The 18,470-nt window shown below is 36.9% G+C and overlaps 1 protein-coding gene across 8 annotated transcripts in view; it reads left to right on the top strand.

The window, feature by feature from the left end:
* ANKRD44 (ankyrin repeat domain 44) overlaps positions 1–18,470 on the top strand; it is a 139,433-nt gene that overhangs the window by 32,510 nt on the left and 88,453 nt on the right. For all 8 annotated transcript variants that reach the window (XM_087882129.1, XM_034429972.3, XM_087882128.1 and 5 more), the window contains exon 2: positions 17,212–17,295. In XM_087882129.1, coding sequence (XP_087738255.1) covers positions 17,212–17,295 — 84 coding nt within the window. The remainder of the gene's footprint in view (positions 1–17,211; positions 17,296–18,470) is intronic.

Here is an 18,470-nt window from a genome sequence, read left to right as displayed (position 1 = left end):
TTTTGCAGACATGTCTCTTCCTGTTTGTCTCAGTGAAGCAATTCAACAAAATCTTTAAAACTTACAAATTGTAGGATTCTAGAAATGTATGATCTGGTCCAGTTGCTGAGCCACAGCGAAACAAAAATGAGAAACGAGGTGTCACAGGTTCTGTATAAAAATTTGTCATGCCAATCCAGTGTAAGAAAATAATAAGAATGGACACCAGTCTTCTGACAGTTTCTAAAACAATAGCATCAAACCCTTTGCAGATGGTGGTTGGTCATGCAGCAACTAAACAAAGGAGAAAGTTTCTTTTCCAGGAAGTCATCTCTTTGAAAAAAAATGCTCCATGAGAGTATGCTTGTGGGAGCCTAGGTGCTAATTAGAGGCATTTCAAATCTTCAAGGAGTCAGATCTGGATCCACTTCCTTGGAATAAAAAAAGGAAATTGTGCTACTGACCAGTCCTAGAAGATGCTGGCATCAGGGTGTGTAGTCTGTTTGCATCCAGATACAAGAAAAATGCCTGTTGAAGAAACAAAAAACATGGATAGCTTATAAGTAAAGGAGTATTCCAGTTTTCCAGTGTTAACCACCCTCTAGCTCCCACATCTCAGTATGTTGCTTCATAATTTATATATGTATATTTTAACTGTATTTTAATATTTGTACTTGATGTTTTTACTTGGCTGTTCACCGCCCTGAGTCCTCAGGGAGAAGGGCAGTATACAAATTCAAAATAAATAAATAAAATAAAATAAATAGTTGTGGACATTGACTCCTGAATATCCCCTGGAACCTAGGCAGTGTATGGAGATTAGCAGATGCACAGAGACTGCATGCAGTTTTTCTGGCTTCCATCTCCTGTGCTTTGGCTTAATTAGCAATCTGAGAGAGCCAGCTAGGTATGCAAACAGGATTGACTTTGCTTGAAGCAAAGCAAGATAGTCTAAATGCAGGATCTCCTGGGCATTTGATTGGAAAAACACTATATTGTAAGAAGAAAGAGTCAGGTTAGAAAGCAGGAGACCACATTCCAATCCTGCTTTAGGTAGGAAAGCTAGCTGGGTGACTTTGGACCAGTCACTCTCTCTCAGCCCAACTTACCTCACAAAGGTGTTGTGGGGAAAATAGGAGGAAGAAGAAGTAAAAGGCCAGTTTTAAAAAATCTGAAACTGACAGGTTTTCTACTGCTGGATTTGGAGATATAACATAGAAGGAGTGTGGAAACCAAGCCTAAAAATGAAATAAACATGGTGGTGTAGCTGGTAAGATGACCAAAAGCCATTCTTGGCAAAGGCTAGTTGAACTAATTTGATATCTGTTTCCAGCAAAAACTGTTACGTGTAGTTATTGTAATTACCGGTATATGTTATGATTAATAAAAGGAGAGCCTTAATGAGAGCCAACTTCTTCAGTTAGTTTCATTGGATCCTTTTCATGTTAACAGAGTTCATTGTCATTCTTGACTCTGCTTTACATACAGCTATGTAAAAATTGAAATCACATTGTTCCCACTTCTCTTTCTGACTTTAATAATTTGCTAAACAGATGAACATGTTGCATAGAGATTAGCTTGTCATTCTATTTTCACATAATGATGCAAATTAGGGATGGATACATCAGGTATGTATTTATGGCCACCCAACTCCATAAAAACTCAGAGCAGCATACAAGATTAAAAACAGTAAGAACAATAAATGTACTCCAGAGAAAAACATTCAAACTAACATATAAAGTACTATATGAGGTTCTCTGTCCCTGTAACCCAAATTCTTGGGGAACATCTTTAAAAACTTTAAAAACTTTTTGTTAGGATGAAAGCCATGTAAATCTTTGGGGCAACATAGTTCCAGAGGGCAGGCATTTGGATGGAAAAAAATTCTGTGTGTGTGTTTGTGTGTGAAAGCCAGGATAGTATTTCATAGTTATAAGAGGGAGACAGAAGGCTGTTCTTAAAAGTATGCAACATTATTCATCAATTGCAGTTGTTCTCCTTATCATTAATACTGTGCAATCAGAGCAACAAAACCTAGATTCTCTGGACTGGGCTTGAGAATTCTGCCTTGTTTACTGTGCTTTATCAATGTAGAGGCAAATTACTATGCAAAATCCCAACTCGATTTATAATATTTTTTAATCCAGATTTCTGTTGGCCATAAAATACTGTAAACCATTCACTTTGTTTTTGGAAGTAGTTTCACCTTTTTTGTCCAATGTGGCATTTAAATTCATAAATATTCTTCAGAGGACATTTCTTCCTCATTTTTTTGTCCAAATAAGGAGAAAGTAACTGCTGTTGGAAAGAATGCAATTAATCTTTAATGCACATATTAAGTATACAAAGAAGTGTCAAGAGCCTTTTTTCTACTTATACTCACTGAAAAAAGTCTTTGTAAAAACTATCGGGGCAATAAATCCAGAGCAATTAGATGACTTTGTGTGTGTTTATGTGTATGTGAGTGAGAGAGAAAGAGAGAGAAAATTAATAACTTGCTGCTCTATCCTGTCAAAACAGTTGGATAGATATTGTATATCTTGGAACCATTTTGCTTCATTCTCTCAGGAAGGTTTATCCTGGTTTCCTTTTCTGAAAGACCCAAGTATGCATATTAATTAATTCATTAATCTGTTTGTTTTATTTAAATTTATATGCTGCTCCAGTTGAATACTTAAGCTCTTTACATAACTGTTATTGAAACAATAGAAATAAACAATCCAATAATGTTTTTTTATCATTTACAGAAAATAATAAATGATTAAAAATAATAACAGTCTAATTAAAAGTGAGGAATCAAAAACACTCTTCCAACAGAAGGGAGCTAAATCAGTTTGTCTCCATCTGAAGGATGGAGCCTTGTTGAGATAACTGAGACAAATCAGTTCACCAGGCATTACTACTTCAGATGAGTAATGATCAAGAAGACTTTCCTCAGAGAGTATGCATGATGTTACTTTTTCAAAGAGGGGATCATGGAGGGAGCCGCCCCCCCCCCCCGATCTTATTGGGTGAGCAAACTATTAGGAGAAAGTGATTCCCCAAATATTTATTTTATTAGGCTTGGATGATTCTTCAGTCATGTCTGATTGAGCAGCTTATAAATCTCCAAAATAGCTATAAGATTAAAACTAAACGAATTGGATACGCATAAGAATAAAATCAAAATAACAACTTAATAAAGAACAATATCCAGGTCTGGAGCATGAAAGGTTTATAACAACATGGGTGCCATAAGAAGCGCTGGAAGGTAGGTTCCCTCCCCCATCTCAATCAAAGTACAGGTAATCCTTGATTTACAACAGTTCATTTAGTGTCCGTTTGAAATTACAACAGTACTGAAAAAAGTGGCTTATGATCATTTTTCACACTTGCGACCTTTGTAGCATCGCTATGATCATGCGAACAAAATTCAGATGATTGGCAATTAGTTCATTCTTATGACTGTTGCTGTGTCCCAGAGTACTGTGATCACCTTTTGCAACCTATGGACAAGCAAAATCAATGGGGAAGCCAGATTCACTTATCGACCATGTTACTAAATTATCAACTGCAATGATTCACTTAACAACTGTGGCAAGAAAAGTCATAAAATGGGACAAAACTCACTTAACAAATGTCTCACTGAACAACAGAATTTTTGGGGTCACTTGTCGTAAGTCAAGGACTACCTGTAAAAGACTCATCCTCTTTCAAAAGATCTGCAACCCATTCCAAAGAATAGTTGCCAATATCACCCATAATTAGAAACAGTGTTGGTGCTCAAATGTTAATAATCGTGGTTATTACTTTTTTTTAATGTCATAGCGCTTTTTCTATGTGCTGAGAGATTTTGGGTGCAACCTCCCAGCCTTCATTCCAGCCTGGTGAGGAGATAGGTACATTATCATTCCTCTGCACAGAGAGAGATGAAATCTAGGAAGTCAAAACGGCAGGCCGATAATTCCTGATGGAGTCAATCAAGCATAAAAAGAGGTTTGAGCTAGAGCCACCTGCTGCTATTGCTGCAGACTAATGACTGTTACATTACCCCAGTTTAATGGCACATTTTAATTCCTAGGAAGAACCCTTTGAAAGATGTAACCTGTAGAGGAAAAGTTATACCTGTAGAGGAAAAGTTATACCTGTAGAGGAAAAGTTATGTATCTTGCAGGGAAAAACAACATGGGGCAGCACATTTCCTTCCTGTATTCCTTTCCCACAATCCCATTTTGCTCAGACTCAGACTTTGCTATAGACTCATTATATGACAAGGACATGGAATCAAGGAAGTTGTAGAGGAGACCTTGAAACTGCAAAATAGATGACTGTATAATCTAAGCACTGGGAACTATTGGGTGCTGTATAGAATAGGAATTTAAAAACCCAACATTAATAATGCTATTTTCTCTCTTTGGGGTAAAATACCAAATAGCAATAAATAACGTAGAGAAGGCCTAGCCAGGAATAAGCAGACAGGAAGAGTTATTTAAACGTGAGCAGAAATGCTTGTCACTTGGAACACATACAAACCAAAATTACACAAATTCACCTTTAGAAATAGAACAAGGCCTTTGGAAACCGAGGGCTGAATGCAGTCAGCAACTTGTTTGCATGTATCATTTGGTTCTCTGGAGCTGTTTTTGCTCTTTGGATCACATGTAGGAATGGTTTTAGCACATGTATAGTCTCAAAGGTGACTATTCGCGCACTTCCGAAGGTAAGTAGATTTTACCCCTGCCACTCATCCGAATTCATCTCTGCCAGGCACATTATACCTTCTATGAACAATCTGACCTTTTGCTTTTATCTTCATTCTGTTATTTAGATCTGAAGTTCTATTCTTATTTACGAAGAGTTTTGCAAGCTCTTGTTACAGAATGAAGTGGATAAAATGTTCACCATCAATAATTCATAGATAGTGAGCTTTGTTTGAATTGGTGGTTCAGACACGCTACCACCTAATACCATGATACTTCTGCTTCTCTATTTCATAGTAAGCCTTCACATATTTTCTTGGGTTAATTTGGCTTTATTATAATATGGAGCTTTCGTTTGTTGTATATCATTGCCATATTCTTCTAGTATAATTGGTTATTATATCAACTTTGAAACAGACAACAATTGAAGTTTGAATATTGGTAAGCAACGTCTTTTACGAAAATTAAACACAGGTATTCCACCTGGCTGACTTGGTGTGGGATCAGAAACTGGGCAGAGTTAGACCTGATTTGTGCTTGGATAGAAAAAGATCCTAGAGATCTTTATGGGGTATGAAGAAGGAAAATAGCAAAAGGAAAACTCATGGGATTTCCTGTAAAAATTTAAGTTTGTGTCATGGTGATTGAAAAAATAAGTGCTATTATCTTCTTAATGTGCTATTCCAGTCATCAACTGAAGTTTTTTTTTTTATATTTATTTTTTAAATAAAAATGTCAAATCAATGTGTGAACAGTATGGCATCTCGGCGCCATACATTCCAATACAAACAAAACTGATCAGATTAAACATTGTTACATTCAATCAATTTATAAAATGCCCATAGCAATACACATCTGTATTAGGTTACAGTCTATCATTATTCAATTATTTCACCTATTTTTCATTATTACTTTCATTTTATCAAATAAAAATGTAATACATTAATATTCCCTTTATTTCTATCACTTATTCTAGCTTTTAATCATATCACCCTATATTAAAAAGCTTGTTTTTTCTTTCCTGTCTAACTTCTAATCATGTCACCTGCCCAGTGGTGAAATGTAAAATTTGTTACTATCAGTTCTGTGGGCATGGCTTGGTGGTGGTGGGTAATGTGACTGGGTGGGCATGGCCAACTTTTTTTTTTAACTTTTAAAACCATTTTTTCTACAACCTCTTCAGCCAAAAAGGTTGTTAAAAAAATGCTTTTAAAAGCCTCTGACAATCCCAGCTGAGTTGCCTGATTGGCAGAGGCTTTTTTTCTTTTAAAAACATTTTTTCTACAACCTCGTCGGCCGAAGAGATTGTTTTAAAAAATGCTTTTAAAAGGCTCTGACGATCCCAGCTAAGCCGCAGAGGCTTTTTTTTTACTTTTAAAAGCATTTTTTCGGCGGAAGAGGTTGTAGAAAAAATGCTTTTAAAAATAAAAAAAAAAGCCTCTGTTGATTGCGTGGCTCAGCTGGGAATGGGGGGGGTGGTGTTAGGGATTTTTGCTACCAGTTCTCCAAACCACTCATTGCCATCGCTACCGGATCGGGCAATCCAGTCCGAACCAGGAGCATTTCATCCCTGCACCTTCCTACAAAAAGAGAAAACAAGAAAAACAATAGAGAGGGAGTGATAGGGAAAGATAATTCAAAATAGCAACCAAGAAAAGGAATCATTCAACCATCATCTCTTGCCTGCTTTATACTTTAGTTCGGTGGTAGGTTTCAAAATTTTTTATTATCGGTTCTGTAAGTGCGGCTTAATGGGTGTGGCATGGCTTAGTGGGCGTGGCTTGGTGGGCGTGGCAGGGGAAGGATACTGTAAAATGTCCATTCCCACCCCAATCCAGGGGAAGGTTACTGCAAAATCCCCATTTCCTCCCGATCAGCTGGGACTTGGGAGGTAGAGAATAGATAGGGGCGGGGCCAGTCAGAATTTTTACTACCAGTTCTCCGAAGTACTCAAAATTTCCACTACCAGTTCTCCAGCACTGGTCAGAACCTGCTGAAACTCACCTCTGCTTTAGTTGCTATACTTTAAAAGAAAGAAGGGTAAAAGGAAAAGCAAGTGAAAACAACAATAAAGGAAAAAAAACCATCTACCCATCGCCTCTTGTCCACTTTGATACGTCAATTGGTATGTGTATGTGTATGTGTTCAAGTGTCTCTTTACTTAAATCACTTCCTTGTAGTTTCCTCTTTTGTCAACAGGTGGCACTCTGCTTTTCAATTTCAGTTTACTAGTTTACAAGTCCATTGTCATTTGGGTTGTACAACAAATACAAAAGCAGAGTAAGTTTTTTATATAGATAATTCCAATGTTTAAAAATACCTTCCTGGTAGCCTGTCTTCCCAGTTTAGGAGTCTGTTTATTTCATAATTTGTTTATTCTCCGACAACATTCATTTCTGGTTAGGTATTTTTTTTTTCAAAACATCCCAACATCCCAAAATGCTTAGGCACCGCTTTAACATTCAATTCTGAGCAAAAAGTTCTGAGTTATTTCTTGGGGTTCAATTTAAGACAAAAGAAAAATCCTCTCCCCCAGTTCCACCACGGCTCACCTTTTTCTCTCCAGCACCAGTCTTAGCTGTTGTTCTTCGGTTGTCCCAGCTTTGTAGCGGCCATCTTTAGGCTGCTGCTTCTTGCCGTGGCTGAGAGAAAAAAAAAAACCCAGGCCAGACAGGACAGCTGAGACTCTCCCCAACCTCACAGGGTGTTCCTCTTTGCTTCACTACCACTTCAGGGCGGCTTAGGCGCCCTCCAGAGCCCACAAACATGAAGAATTCAGCACAGGGAATGCAGAAACCCGTTCCCTTCTGTCTATATCGCCGTGATGTCAACCGGAAGCCCCCATCAACTGAAGTTCTGTTTCAATTGTATAAGTCTGGATTTCACTGAGACAAATAAATCTTTCAAACACCCTTGTCTTTTTCAACCAAGAAATGGCTGAATTAGGAAACCACCTGCATAGCCATTAATGAACTTTGGCATGGTTTTACTGGTAGCCAGTAATATGCTGGTTGCATGCTGCTTCACCAGTACTGAAAATGGAAATAATTATATATTTTCATCACTAAATTCATCCACTTCTTTCAAGAAAACGATAATTAAGAAGGAAATTATCCCGACATTCATTTTCTTGAAAGTCATTTTCTTCTTTGAAGCCATATTGATGATTCGTTCAAAACCTGTGCAATGGCACAAATTTAACTTTTCTGTTAATTATAAATATATATCTACCTAGCACATCTGAACCTTAATACTTATTTCTGTTGCAATATATAACAAGACAAGAATTTACTTGGTCCTGTGACTAATTTGATGCATTCAGGAAACCCACAAGCATTTCCTCATTCTGCAAATGGGAGTCTAAGTGAAAATGGTTGTGATCACACTTCATATTGAAGCATAATGCTTTTAATTTGGTTTTGGGTCTGTGTGATGGATTAGCCAATGTGATTTTTAAACCATTGAATTAATGTGAAAATCTGACTCCATGGTTTTGTGCCTTGAGCCATGACTGAAGCAAACTTTAAATTAATGTCATGTGTGAACTGAGCTAGTGACCTGCTTAAGGCCTGCCTTCCCAAGAGAAACCATAACTCTATGTCAGAGGCAGTATCTACTTTGCCTTCAGAAAAGTCCTAAATTCTATCCATTATTTGCAGCTCAGAGGATCAGGGAGCGGGTTTTGATAAAAATCCAGAGTCAGGAATCTATGCAACCTTCTACATTTTCTTTCAGGTTTAAAACAAGCAGCATTACACTCATTTTCTTGATTAAAATATTTATCAGTAAGCTTTTGCATAAAATTTAGATATGCTATAGGTCACAATGGTTTAAGTCCACAACTCAGCATTGCACTGTAGGGTTGTTTATAATATTTAGTATCTAGTATGCTTCTTATGAATATGGCACTGGGGCAAACCAAGCAGGTTGTTAATCACACAGTGTGTTTTTGAGTGCATGGTTTTTCTCTCTGAGTAGTCTGGGCTTCTGTTTGTTTGAAACCATATTATTCAGCATGTGTGTGTGTGTAATTTTTGAACCTCCTATTGTGGGCCTTACCTTAACCATTCTTCTCCTATGCTTGCAACCTGATTGGGGAAAAGGTTCCAATTAGACAACATTTGGTACCTTTCTTCCAGTGCAAAATAACAGATGCAGGGTTTCCTAGGACAAAATAGGAATAAAGCCTTTAGTCCTAATTGGGATTGGATTCCTTTACAAGTTATTTCTAAGCAAACACTCCTGCATACCTGGATAAACTAAATGTGAAATGCCACATCCTTGGCTTTTTGATTTGAATAAAGACAGATAGCTTATTTTTAGATATGTTATTAAATTGTACACATACTTTATTATTATTGAGAAAGATAATTGTGTGTGGGAAAGAAAGTTGCATATACATATGAGTCTCTTTAAAACTTCCTTATGACCCTTTCTTTCCACGTGCATATGGCAAATTCACTCCATATGTTCTCAGAGATGGTATTGATTTATTTAGCTGCATGAGCTCACTACAAAAATTACATCTTGAAAAGTTTTAATGAAAACCCAGTTTATAAAAAAAAAAAAGAAATGTTTGAATCCATAATACGTTCTGTGGGGTGCTGGTTTATTGACCATCTGGATTTGCATATAATAAGAATGATTGCATTATTATGATAGACTTTGATAATGATGACGATGACAGTTATTGCTATATTTAACATATGCAATATTTTTTTCCACTATTTTCAAGATTTGTGTCCCAAAAGACATTTTTATAGATAAAAGACAGAGATAATTATTAGGAAATAATGTGGCTTTACAATATAACTATAAATAGAGATCAGATTGGAGAGGAACAGTCTGTAACTACGTAAAAAATTATCAAAGACTCTTTGCTTATATTTAATTTTTCAGCCAATGCAGTTTCTTATATTTGCTATGCTGTCCATCCAAGAAAAAAGTATTATTTTTGCTGTTTTGCTGGAGTAAATCTAGTATTAACAAAAGAAATTGAAATAATTGTTTATATTGTATCGTTTTATACGTATTAAAAATAACAACCTAGAATTAATTATCTTTGTAACTGGGTAATTTTTCTGATTTCTACCAAAGTATGGTTTTGCTGTGGACACTATGGTTAAGGCACCAGGCTAGAAACCAGGAGACTGTGAATTCTAGTCCCACTTTAGTCATGAAAGCCGGCTGGAAGACACTCGGCCAGGAGTCAGCAACCTGTGGCATTGGAGCCGCATATGGCTCTTTCACCCCTCTGTTGCAGCTCCCTTTCACTCAAAATATGCGTCACAACAGCCAATGTGCGACACCCACCAGCACACGATTTATTGAGCTTTTCAACCCCTGGTAGGCAAACCATGGATAAATCCAAGAAAAGAAAAGTTTCAGAAGAAACAGAATGTTCAATTCAACTACATATGCTAGTTTTGTGGCCGCTCAGGAAATAGTCAGGCATGGGAAGGGTTTTGTGGCTCCCGGTGTTTTCTTTTCTGTGGGAAACGGATCCAAATGGCTCTTTGAGTGTTTAAGGTTGCAGACCCCTGTACTGGGCCAATTACCTTCTCTCAGCCCCCAACATCAAGCTTCAGAAATAAGCTGGTCAGTCAATTCCTGTCACAACCAATGGACCAGTATTCGGTTGATTCCAAAAGCAGATTCTGCACTTGCAAGAAAAATACGGGCAGGATTAGCATTGGTTTTGTGAGACTCAAGCAAATCTTGGAATCACTCAGAACTGTGGATAAAGTTTGTAAAATTGATCATGAAGATTATAAGTCAAGTAGTATAATTGAAGAATGACAACAGAATAGCGCTTTCATAAAAAAACAACACCAATTTGACACTTGTGTCTTTTCATCAGGTTTTTCAGTAAATCCAAAGAAAACACCAATAAACTAGTTGCTGTTACTGTTTTTACTAAAGGAACTGCTACAATTTTTCATTTTATGTGAAGGGACTTGTTTTATTTAATGCTTTGTGTTTTCATCCAAAGAAATTCCCATAGATTCTGAGTCATGACTAAAAACATATTTTTAGGTCCCAATAGAAAAAGGATACGATAGAATCAATGGGTTAAACTGGCTCTGGGCTTCTTAAATTCTCTTCTTTTTATGTAGGTTTAACCATTTATAAATGTATACAGGATTCTAGGTGAAATCATTTTTTCAATTTGAACTGCTTTATATATAAATAACATAAATGGGCAGACAAAAAAAAGGAAGTTCTGACTTTTAATTTTCATTGCCATCATTAAAAATAAGAAAGAGTTGGATGACTTATTTAATCTGCCTTTACGTCACTGTGGATTTTGAAAAAAAAAATCAGGTGGTTGTTATATCCAGCATTTTTGGAAGGCAACTGAAATAGCAATTAACTCCCTAGAGGGTTGACATTGAAATATTGCAGAATTTTACCCTTCTAGTTAAATACGTTGAAGGAAGGAAGAATATGAATTAGATAAATAAGATGTGGAAGATTGTTTCTTTTTGTCATTCAGTTTTAGGGCCACCAAATCTGGTTTGAAAAAATCTGGACATCTGCTAGATGGCAAAGAGATTCAAAAAAGCCTTTTGCTGCTCCCTAGTGATGGCCAAGATTGGAAAGAGTAATTTGTCATTACTCTGCCTTTTTTTTAGGCAGAGTAAGATAGCTTGGAGTGCTAGTCCATGGAGAGTTGTAGGAAAGTGCTTGAGAAAAGCTATGTATCATTAGGCTGGATTTGCATCCACTAAGCTGGGCTGCGGTTCTGAATGTATGGTGGAGCATGCTATGTTGTTGGCAGCATTGAAGAGCTATCCTAGCAGGTACTGGAAGAGGAACATTTTGTATCATCAGGCACTAACCTGTTCTGCTCTATTCTTACAGCTTTTTGGACATTAACTTCTCAAAGTTCGTTCTTCTCCTCCAGAATGTTACTAGGGCGAAATTATGGAGGGCAGCTATCTCGTTAGATGGGCAGATGTCTGCTGTTTGGAGGCAGCTCCCCTCAGGCATTGAGAAGGGAATTAAAAAATATTGAGTTGGGTCAGTTTTATGCACTATGTGCGCAGTACTGGATGTTTTAGGAAATCGAGTCCTGAGTATGATTAAAGTTGTGAATCTCTCAGCTTCATTCCATTTCCTGCCTAAATGTGCCATGCTTAAAAAATTAGCAAATTTTTTACACTCTCTAAAATTGCTACCATTTGGAGATATGTTGTCAAGCTTCCTTCCTTCCTTCCTTCCTTCCTTCCTTCCTTCCTTCCTTCCTTCCTCCCTCCCTCCCTCCCTCCCTCCCTCCCTCCCTCTCTCTCTCCCCCTCTCCCTCCCTCCCTTCCTCATGCCATTAAAACATGGGCTGTGTTTTTATATTGCCTCAGAAAAAGTTTCACACATGGTTCTAGTGTAAAACAAAAATATTCAGCCTGTGGCTTTGAGAGAAAACCTCATTGCATTAATTTCCTGTTATCACCAAATGAAGCAGAGAAGACAGTGAAGCTTTAGATTTCCGGAGCTTAAATGTTCTGAAGGAGCTTGTGTAAAATACCTCTGCCTGAGGCTCTTTTTTAAAAAAAAGTTTCCCAATTGCTACTCAATGTAGCAAATGAAATTTGAAAAGGCAGTAGCAGGGGGAATTAAAGGAACTAAAAAGGCAGTGAAATCAGTGGGTGCTGAAATTCTTTAGGGGAGATGTCTGTAGCTAAGGAGAAGTTGCCCTATTTGTATGAAAACGCTTTGGCAGTTGGCAGCAATTCTAGATTTTAAGGGGTTAGATTAACAGACATTTCCTGATTACATGCATCCACTTTGCTGGCATTGATGTCCTTGGCTTCAAGAAAAACACAGCCAATAGCAAGGAAGATCAGAGTACAGTTGAATATACTTCACTCAAAGCTGAAGATACTGATGATAGCAGTGATGAAATGTAAAATTTGTTACTACTGGTTCTGTGGGCGTGGCTTGGGGGGGTAATGTGACAGTGGGCATGGCCAACCTTTTTTAAAACTTTTAAAAGCATTTTGGCTCTGACGATTCCAACTGAGCCATGTAATCATCAGAGGTGCTTTTTTTTTTTTTACTTTTAAAAGCATTTGTAGAAAAAATGCTTTTGAACGTAAAAAAAAAAGCCTCTGATGATAGCGCTGCTCAGCTGGGCGGGGGGGCAGGGATTTCTGCTACTGGTTCTCTGAACCACCCACCGTCATCGCTACCGGATCAGGCGATCCAGTCCGAACCGGGAGCATTTTTTGGAATTTATTTTTTTAATGTAATTTTTATTAAAGGTATTTTTAAAAAGAAGATAAAAACTAATACAAATAATAAAACTAATATAAAGTAAGAAAAATGCAAGTAATCAAAGAGGAAGCTAAAAGTGCAAGACAGGAAAGAAAAAAGTAAAAAAGAAAGAAAAAAGACACGAAGTAGCTTCTGATCTTTTTTATATCAGTTATAAGTACAATTATAAATTTACCTCCAACTTTATGGTTACATTATAATATTCTTCTTTCTATAATTTATTTTGTCTAACCATCAAAATCATAAACCATAAATTTAATTTTTTTATTTCACACCCAAAAAGTCTATAGGGGGTTTCCTGTCAGCAATAAACGTAACTATTGTTTTTGATCAAAGAAGTCAGTTTAGCCATCTTAGCATATACCATATACCATAATAATCCCACTTCAGTTACCAGGTAAAAAAACCAAAATTCTATAACTTTTTTCCAACTATTTATCCATGAATCCTATAAGAAAAACCTCTGGCCTCAATTTCATATTAATCTTAAAAATCCTCTGAATCAGCATATATATTTTAATCCAGAATTTTCTAGCTTTTTCACACATCCACTAAACATGATAAAATATGCCTTGTGTTCATCTTTCCAATGTAAATGTGAAGTACCTTTATACATTCTTGACAAGATTTTCCTATCTGTATACTATAACCAAATTTTGGTTATCAATGTATCATATATTCTTTTACTTGTTCTTCAATTTCAAATTTCAGTAAAAGTTCATATATTTTAGCAATTACATGTTCATTGTAATCTATTTGTATCTATTCTATCCTAGTGTGGAATTTATTGACCCAACTGCCAATCTCTGCCCTATCTTTATCTTCCCTGGTCTGTTTCATTGCCAAAAGGTGATGTTTTGAAAATGTGTGCACATCACATGATACGCAAGGTGGTTGGTTGAATCATCTGTCTTTGTAACCCCTCTATACTGTTTATCCACAGTTGGTGATAAAAACATCCACCAGTCACGGCTTTGCTGAATAAATGGTTGCCAGGCTGTGGGTCTTACCAGTTTTTTCCACCTCCTTGATGGAAAGCCAGGAGGAAAGGCAAAGGATGCTTTGATTTACTCCCTTCACACATTTTACATTTGAAGTCAGGGGAAACAAAGTTCTCATGTGAAAGAGTTCTCTCTTCCCCCAAAGAAAGGGAAAAAGAACAAAGAAGAAAATTTGAATCACCTTCCCAAGTGATTGTCCCTCTGGACTCATGAAACAGATGACCAGAGTCAAGGGGCCTTATCTGAATCAAAGAAGCCCCGGTATAGATTAGTGATTTGCTCTAGGAGGCACTTGGGTACCAACATGTGCTTTAAAGAATCGGGAGTGAGCTATAACAACTTTTGTCTCAAATTCTTCTCAGATGGCTTCATAGACATAGGAGTGAGAGAGGAATCCTATGTTTCTTCCATTTTTCCTTCAACAGAAATAGAAGACTTGGAATTTTAACTAGAGGCAATAGATTGGGAATAAATATGTCTTTCCTGGAAAATAAAGCTTTCCTTTGAAATAAGACTATCTTCAGCAACAGCCTTTCTAATACTGTAGGACCAAGGGTGGGTTCTAAATTTTTTTACTACCGGTTCTGTGGGCGTGGCTTTTTTGTGGGCGTGGCTTGATGGTCATATGACGATTATTTAGGATTTAGCAGAGGTACTGGTCTACCAGGCTTTTAACTGCTTGCAGAGCTGTACCAATCTACCCATTTATTTTTGCAGGCACTGGTCTACTCATGTATTTTTGCAGGCCCCTGTCTACCCATTTATTTTTGCAGGCACCAGTCTACCCATTTATTTTTGCAGGCACCGGTCTACTCATTTGTTTTCTTTTAACACTGGTCAGCTGCAGGGCAGCCCTTTGAAGCCCCGTGGCAAGAGTTTAAACAGTTTTTTTCCCTCTAGCCATCAGCTGGGACTCAGGAGGTAGCAATAGATTGGGGGTGAGGCCAAATAAAAGGTAAAAATAACACGGGGGCAGAGGGGCCAGAACCGGTTTGGTGATGTCATATCGTCACCGCTACCGGCTCGGCAGAACCGGGAGGAACCCACCACTGTGTAGGACCCAACGTCACTTATCCTTCACCAGATTGGTGGTGCTTCTGGGAATGCAACAGCAGAGGGCCCACCAATGATAGATTACAATAGAATTATTAAAAGTAATTTGTGTGTCGCCATCCCGTACCTAATGAATCAGTCCTGGTGCAGCATTTGTGATGTCTTAAGTATGTCCAACTCATGAGTAATGGACAAGATGAAGGTCAACAGCATGAAGATATTTCAGGAAAAAAGATGGTGCCAGGACATGTATATGCTATGGGGAAAAGGCCTTTGCTTGGTAAAAAAGAAATTAATCTTCAGGATGATTCTATGCAAATTATTAATCTGTGTTTATGTGAATGGACAGCCTGATTATTTCTGCTGACTCTTATTATTTCTTCTCAATTCATCTTGGATATTCCTGATCTTAGAGTGCATCCAGAAAGACACTAGTAACTAAAAGACATTCTTCAGCTATTCTCTCCTTTAATGGTTTTGCATATGTGTGGTTAAAAGAAGTTGAAGAAACGGTGTAAAAATTATTTTGTTGTTTGAACGCCCCATGAAACTTTGGAAAGGAGGCAGAAAGACCTGATTTGGAACCTCTGTTTCCTCATTTTCTTGTTTTTGAATTTTACTGGAACTTTTTCTTTTTTTGTGCTCTAGCTTTTTCCACCTTTATTTGTACTGTATATTTTAAGAGTAAAACATTCTTTGAATGAATAATTATCTAATTATAATGTAAAACTCTATATATTTGAAGTGCCACAAACTAAGGGATTTTTGGTGGGGGATGTCAGTCCAAAAAAAATGGTTCAGAACAGAATATGCTTTTGATATCTCTCCTTTCCAGGAATAACACACATTTTTAAATGCTTGTCAAAGCCCTATCTGAGGCATTTGAAAATGTAAGTTATTTTGTTGTAATTTTCTAGGATAGGAAAATGGCCAGATTCCAGGGCATTACAGGAAGTGGCCTCTCTTTCACCTGGAAACAGTGATCCTGAGGGTAGCAGTTTAGTTATAAAAATAAAAATGGATATTAGCCATTTTGGAACCATTTATGCTCTGCCTAAAAATAGTGCAGGAAGCATAAAAGAACCTCTATTCTTGTACAAGTATAGTTAATCTTTATTTTGGTCAGGAAACATAAAAAGAGCCAAGTCTTTTAAAGAAAACATGTCAAATAACATCACTTCAGATGATATCCTAAATATGGATATATAATATTGTTAACAAAATATTTATTTTAAAACTACAGTCCCCAAGATAAAGCCATAATATCGTTTAAAACTAAAACTGTAGTCCCAACCCAGAATCTGGAAAAATAGAATCTGAAAAATATTACCTTATATTACTGACACTAAAATATGGATACAATTAAGAAATTTAGGTTTTTTATATATCTGTCCTTTAGTACAATCGATGACAGGATATTAAACTGAGTGATGAAAGCCTTGTATGTACAAGTATCCATTACTTATATTCTGGAATGAACTTGACATAACACTTGTAACCTTATTTATAGAATTTGGAGAACCAAAATAACTTGTCCTTATTACAGGTAGTCCTCGACTTACAACAGTTCATTTAGTGACTGTTTAAAGTTAGAACAGTGCTGAAAAAAATGACTTATGACCGTTTTTCACACTTACAACCAGCAACACCATGATCATATGATCAAAATTCAGATGCTTGGCCACTGCTTCATATTTATGACGGTTGCACATGGGGTCATGTGATCAGCTTTTGCAATCTTCTGACCAACAAAATCAATGGGGAATCCAGTTAGTAACCATGTTATTAACTTGATTCCCCATTGATTTTTCTTGTCAGAATACTGAAACCTTCATAAATATGAACCTGTTGCCAAGTAACAACCATGTTACTAACTTAACAAATGCAATGATTCACTTAACAACTGTGACAAGAAAAGTCACAAAATGGGACAAACTCACTTAACAAATGTTTCACTTAGCAACATAAATTTTGGGCTCGATTGTGGTCGTAACTCGACGACTACCTGTATTTGATTTCTTAAGTAAGAGGTTGAATGTGTCTATATTTCTAGGACTGAACCATCAGCTGCATTAAGGAGTCTTTTTTTCTATGAAAGGAGGATGTGCAAGACAGCTCAGTTGTTTTTATGTATGCAACGGTTTGAATCTTTGTTGATTGTAGAGAGGAATAACATTTACCTCTCTCTTTCTACCATTACCCCACTCCTGTTTTTATCTCTTTAGCCACCGCTGGTCCAAGCAATTTTCAACGGTGATCCTGATGAGATACGTATATTAATCTACAAAACTGAAGATGTTAATGCTTTGGTAAGCAACTTTATACATTTCTTTTCTAATTCTTTTGGTATTTCATCGATAGGAAGAAAATGTCTGGTGGAGGTGAGATAAGATTCATAGCATAGCTAATAATTTTTCAGAATAATTTTCTCTGCCTCCTACCTTTAAAGTACAATTGTGATTTGGTAAATTACAACAAATAATCCTCCTTTTTAATTAATTTAGTACATGCTAGGCTCATGCAGGTGTTCCTATAATGACCCGTGTGACTTTGTGCTTGGAAATAGAACCAAGCATTATTGCTCCCATCCTCTAAGTTGTGCCTACGCCTTCAGAATTATGATCACACAAGTCTATCCTCATATGAATGTGATGGAAATAGAAATGTCCCATTGGACCATAAGTGTTGTTACATTCAAATTAAATTAAGTTGTATATCAGAAATGTTTCTGCCTGACAGCTTTCAGGGTATTCAATCTGATGCTTTAACTACTTGCTATAGAATAACATATAAGTGGTAAGATGGGGGGGGGGGATAGATAGATAGATAGATAGATAGATAGATAAATTTTTCCCTGAAGGTTTAACTTGGAATTTTCACCTGAGCAGTTTGTGATCTATTCCATAATCAGCCCCTGGCCATGTGCTTGCTCTTATAAATGAGTATTTTCTACTTCCTTGTGCCATTGATAGAGTCAATTTGATATCTCTATGTACTCTATCTGGTAATGCCATTTACATATAAAGATGTTCTGTATGGCAAAATCAATAGTTACATATCCTAAAGGCTTTAATGTAGCTTTGTCATAATCACTATTAGTATTCTGAGAAATCCTCAGTTCTTCCTCAGAAGCATGCTGAGTACCATCCATCATGAAGGGGCCATCATCAGGCACTGTATCACCAATCATTTTTATATTTTACATTCACATGGTCGTCTTATAAAATATTGGTAAAATAGAAACCGTTTACCATCATCTTCTCTACTACAATATGAAATGATGCCTTGATCTTCTGCCTTCAGTATCTTTCCATTTAGCTGCTGACTAATATAAGCACCTGCTTGCTTTAGATGGGTAGTTTGGATGACTGTCACTTCTTGGATGATCCCACTGGAATTGTATATTCTTGGCATGTGCTTCTCCGCGCCCCCTCATAATGAGGCTACATAACAGTTCTTGGGGAGGGTGGGTTGATTTCAACTG

This window comes from Pantherophis guttatus, chromosome 1 (genome assembly GCF_059756535.1).
Source record: "Pantherophis guttatus breed Tessera chromosome 1, ASM5975653v1, whole genome shotgun sequence".
Lineage (NCBI taxonomy): Eukaryota > Metazoa > Chordata > Lepidosauria > Squamata > Colubridae > Pantherophis > Pantherophis guttatus.
Note: the sequence above shows the minus strand (reverse complement) of the source record. Positions and strands in the feature narration are given on the sequence as shown.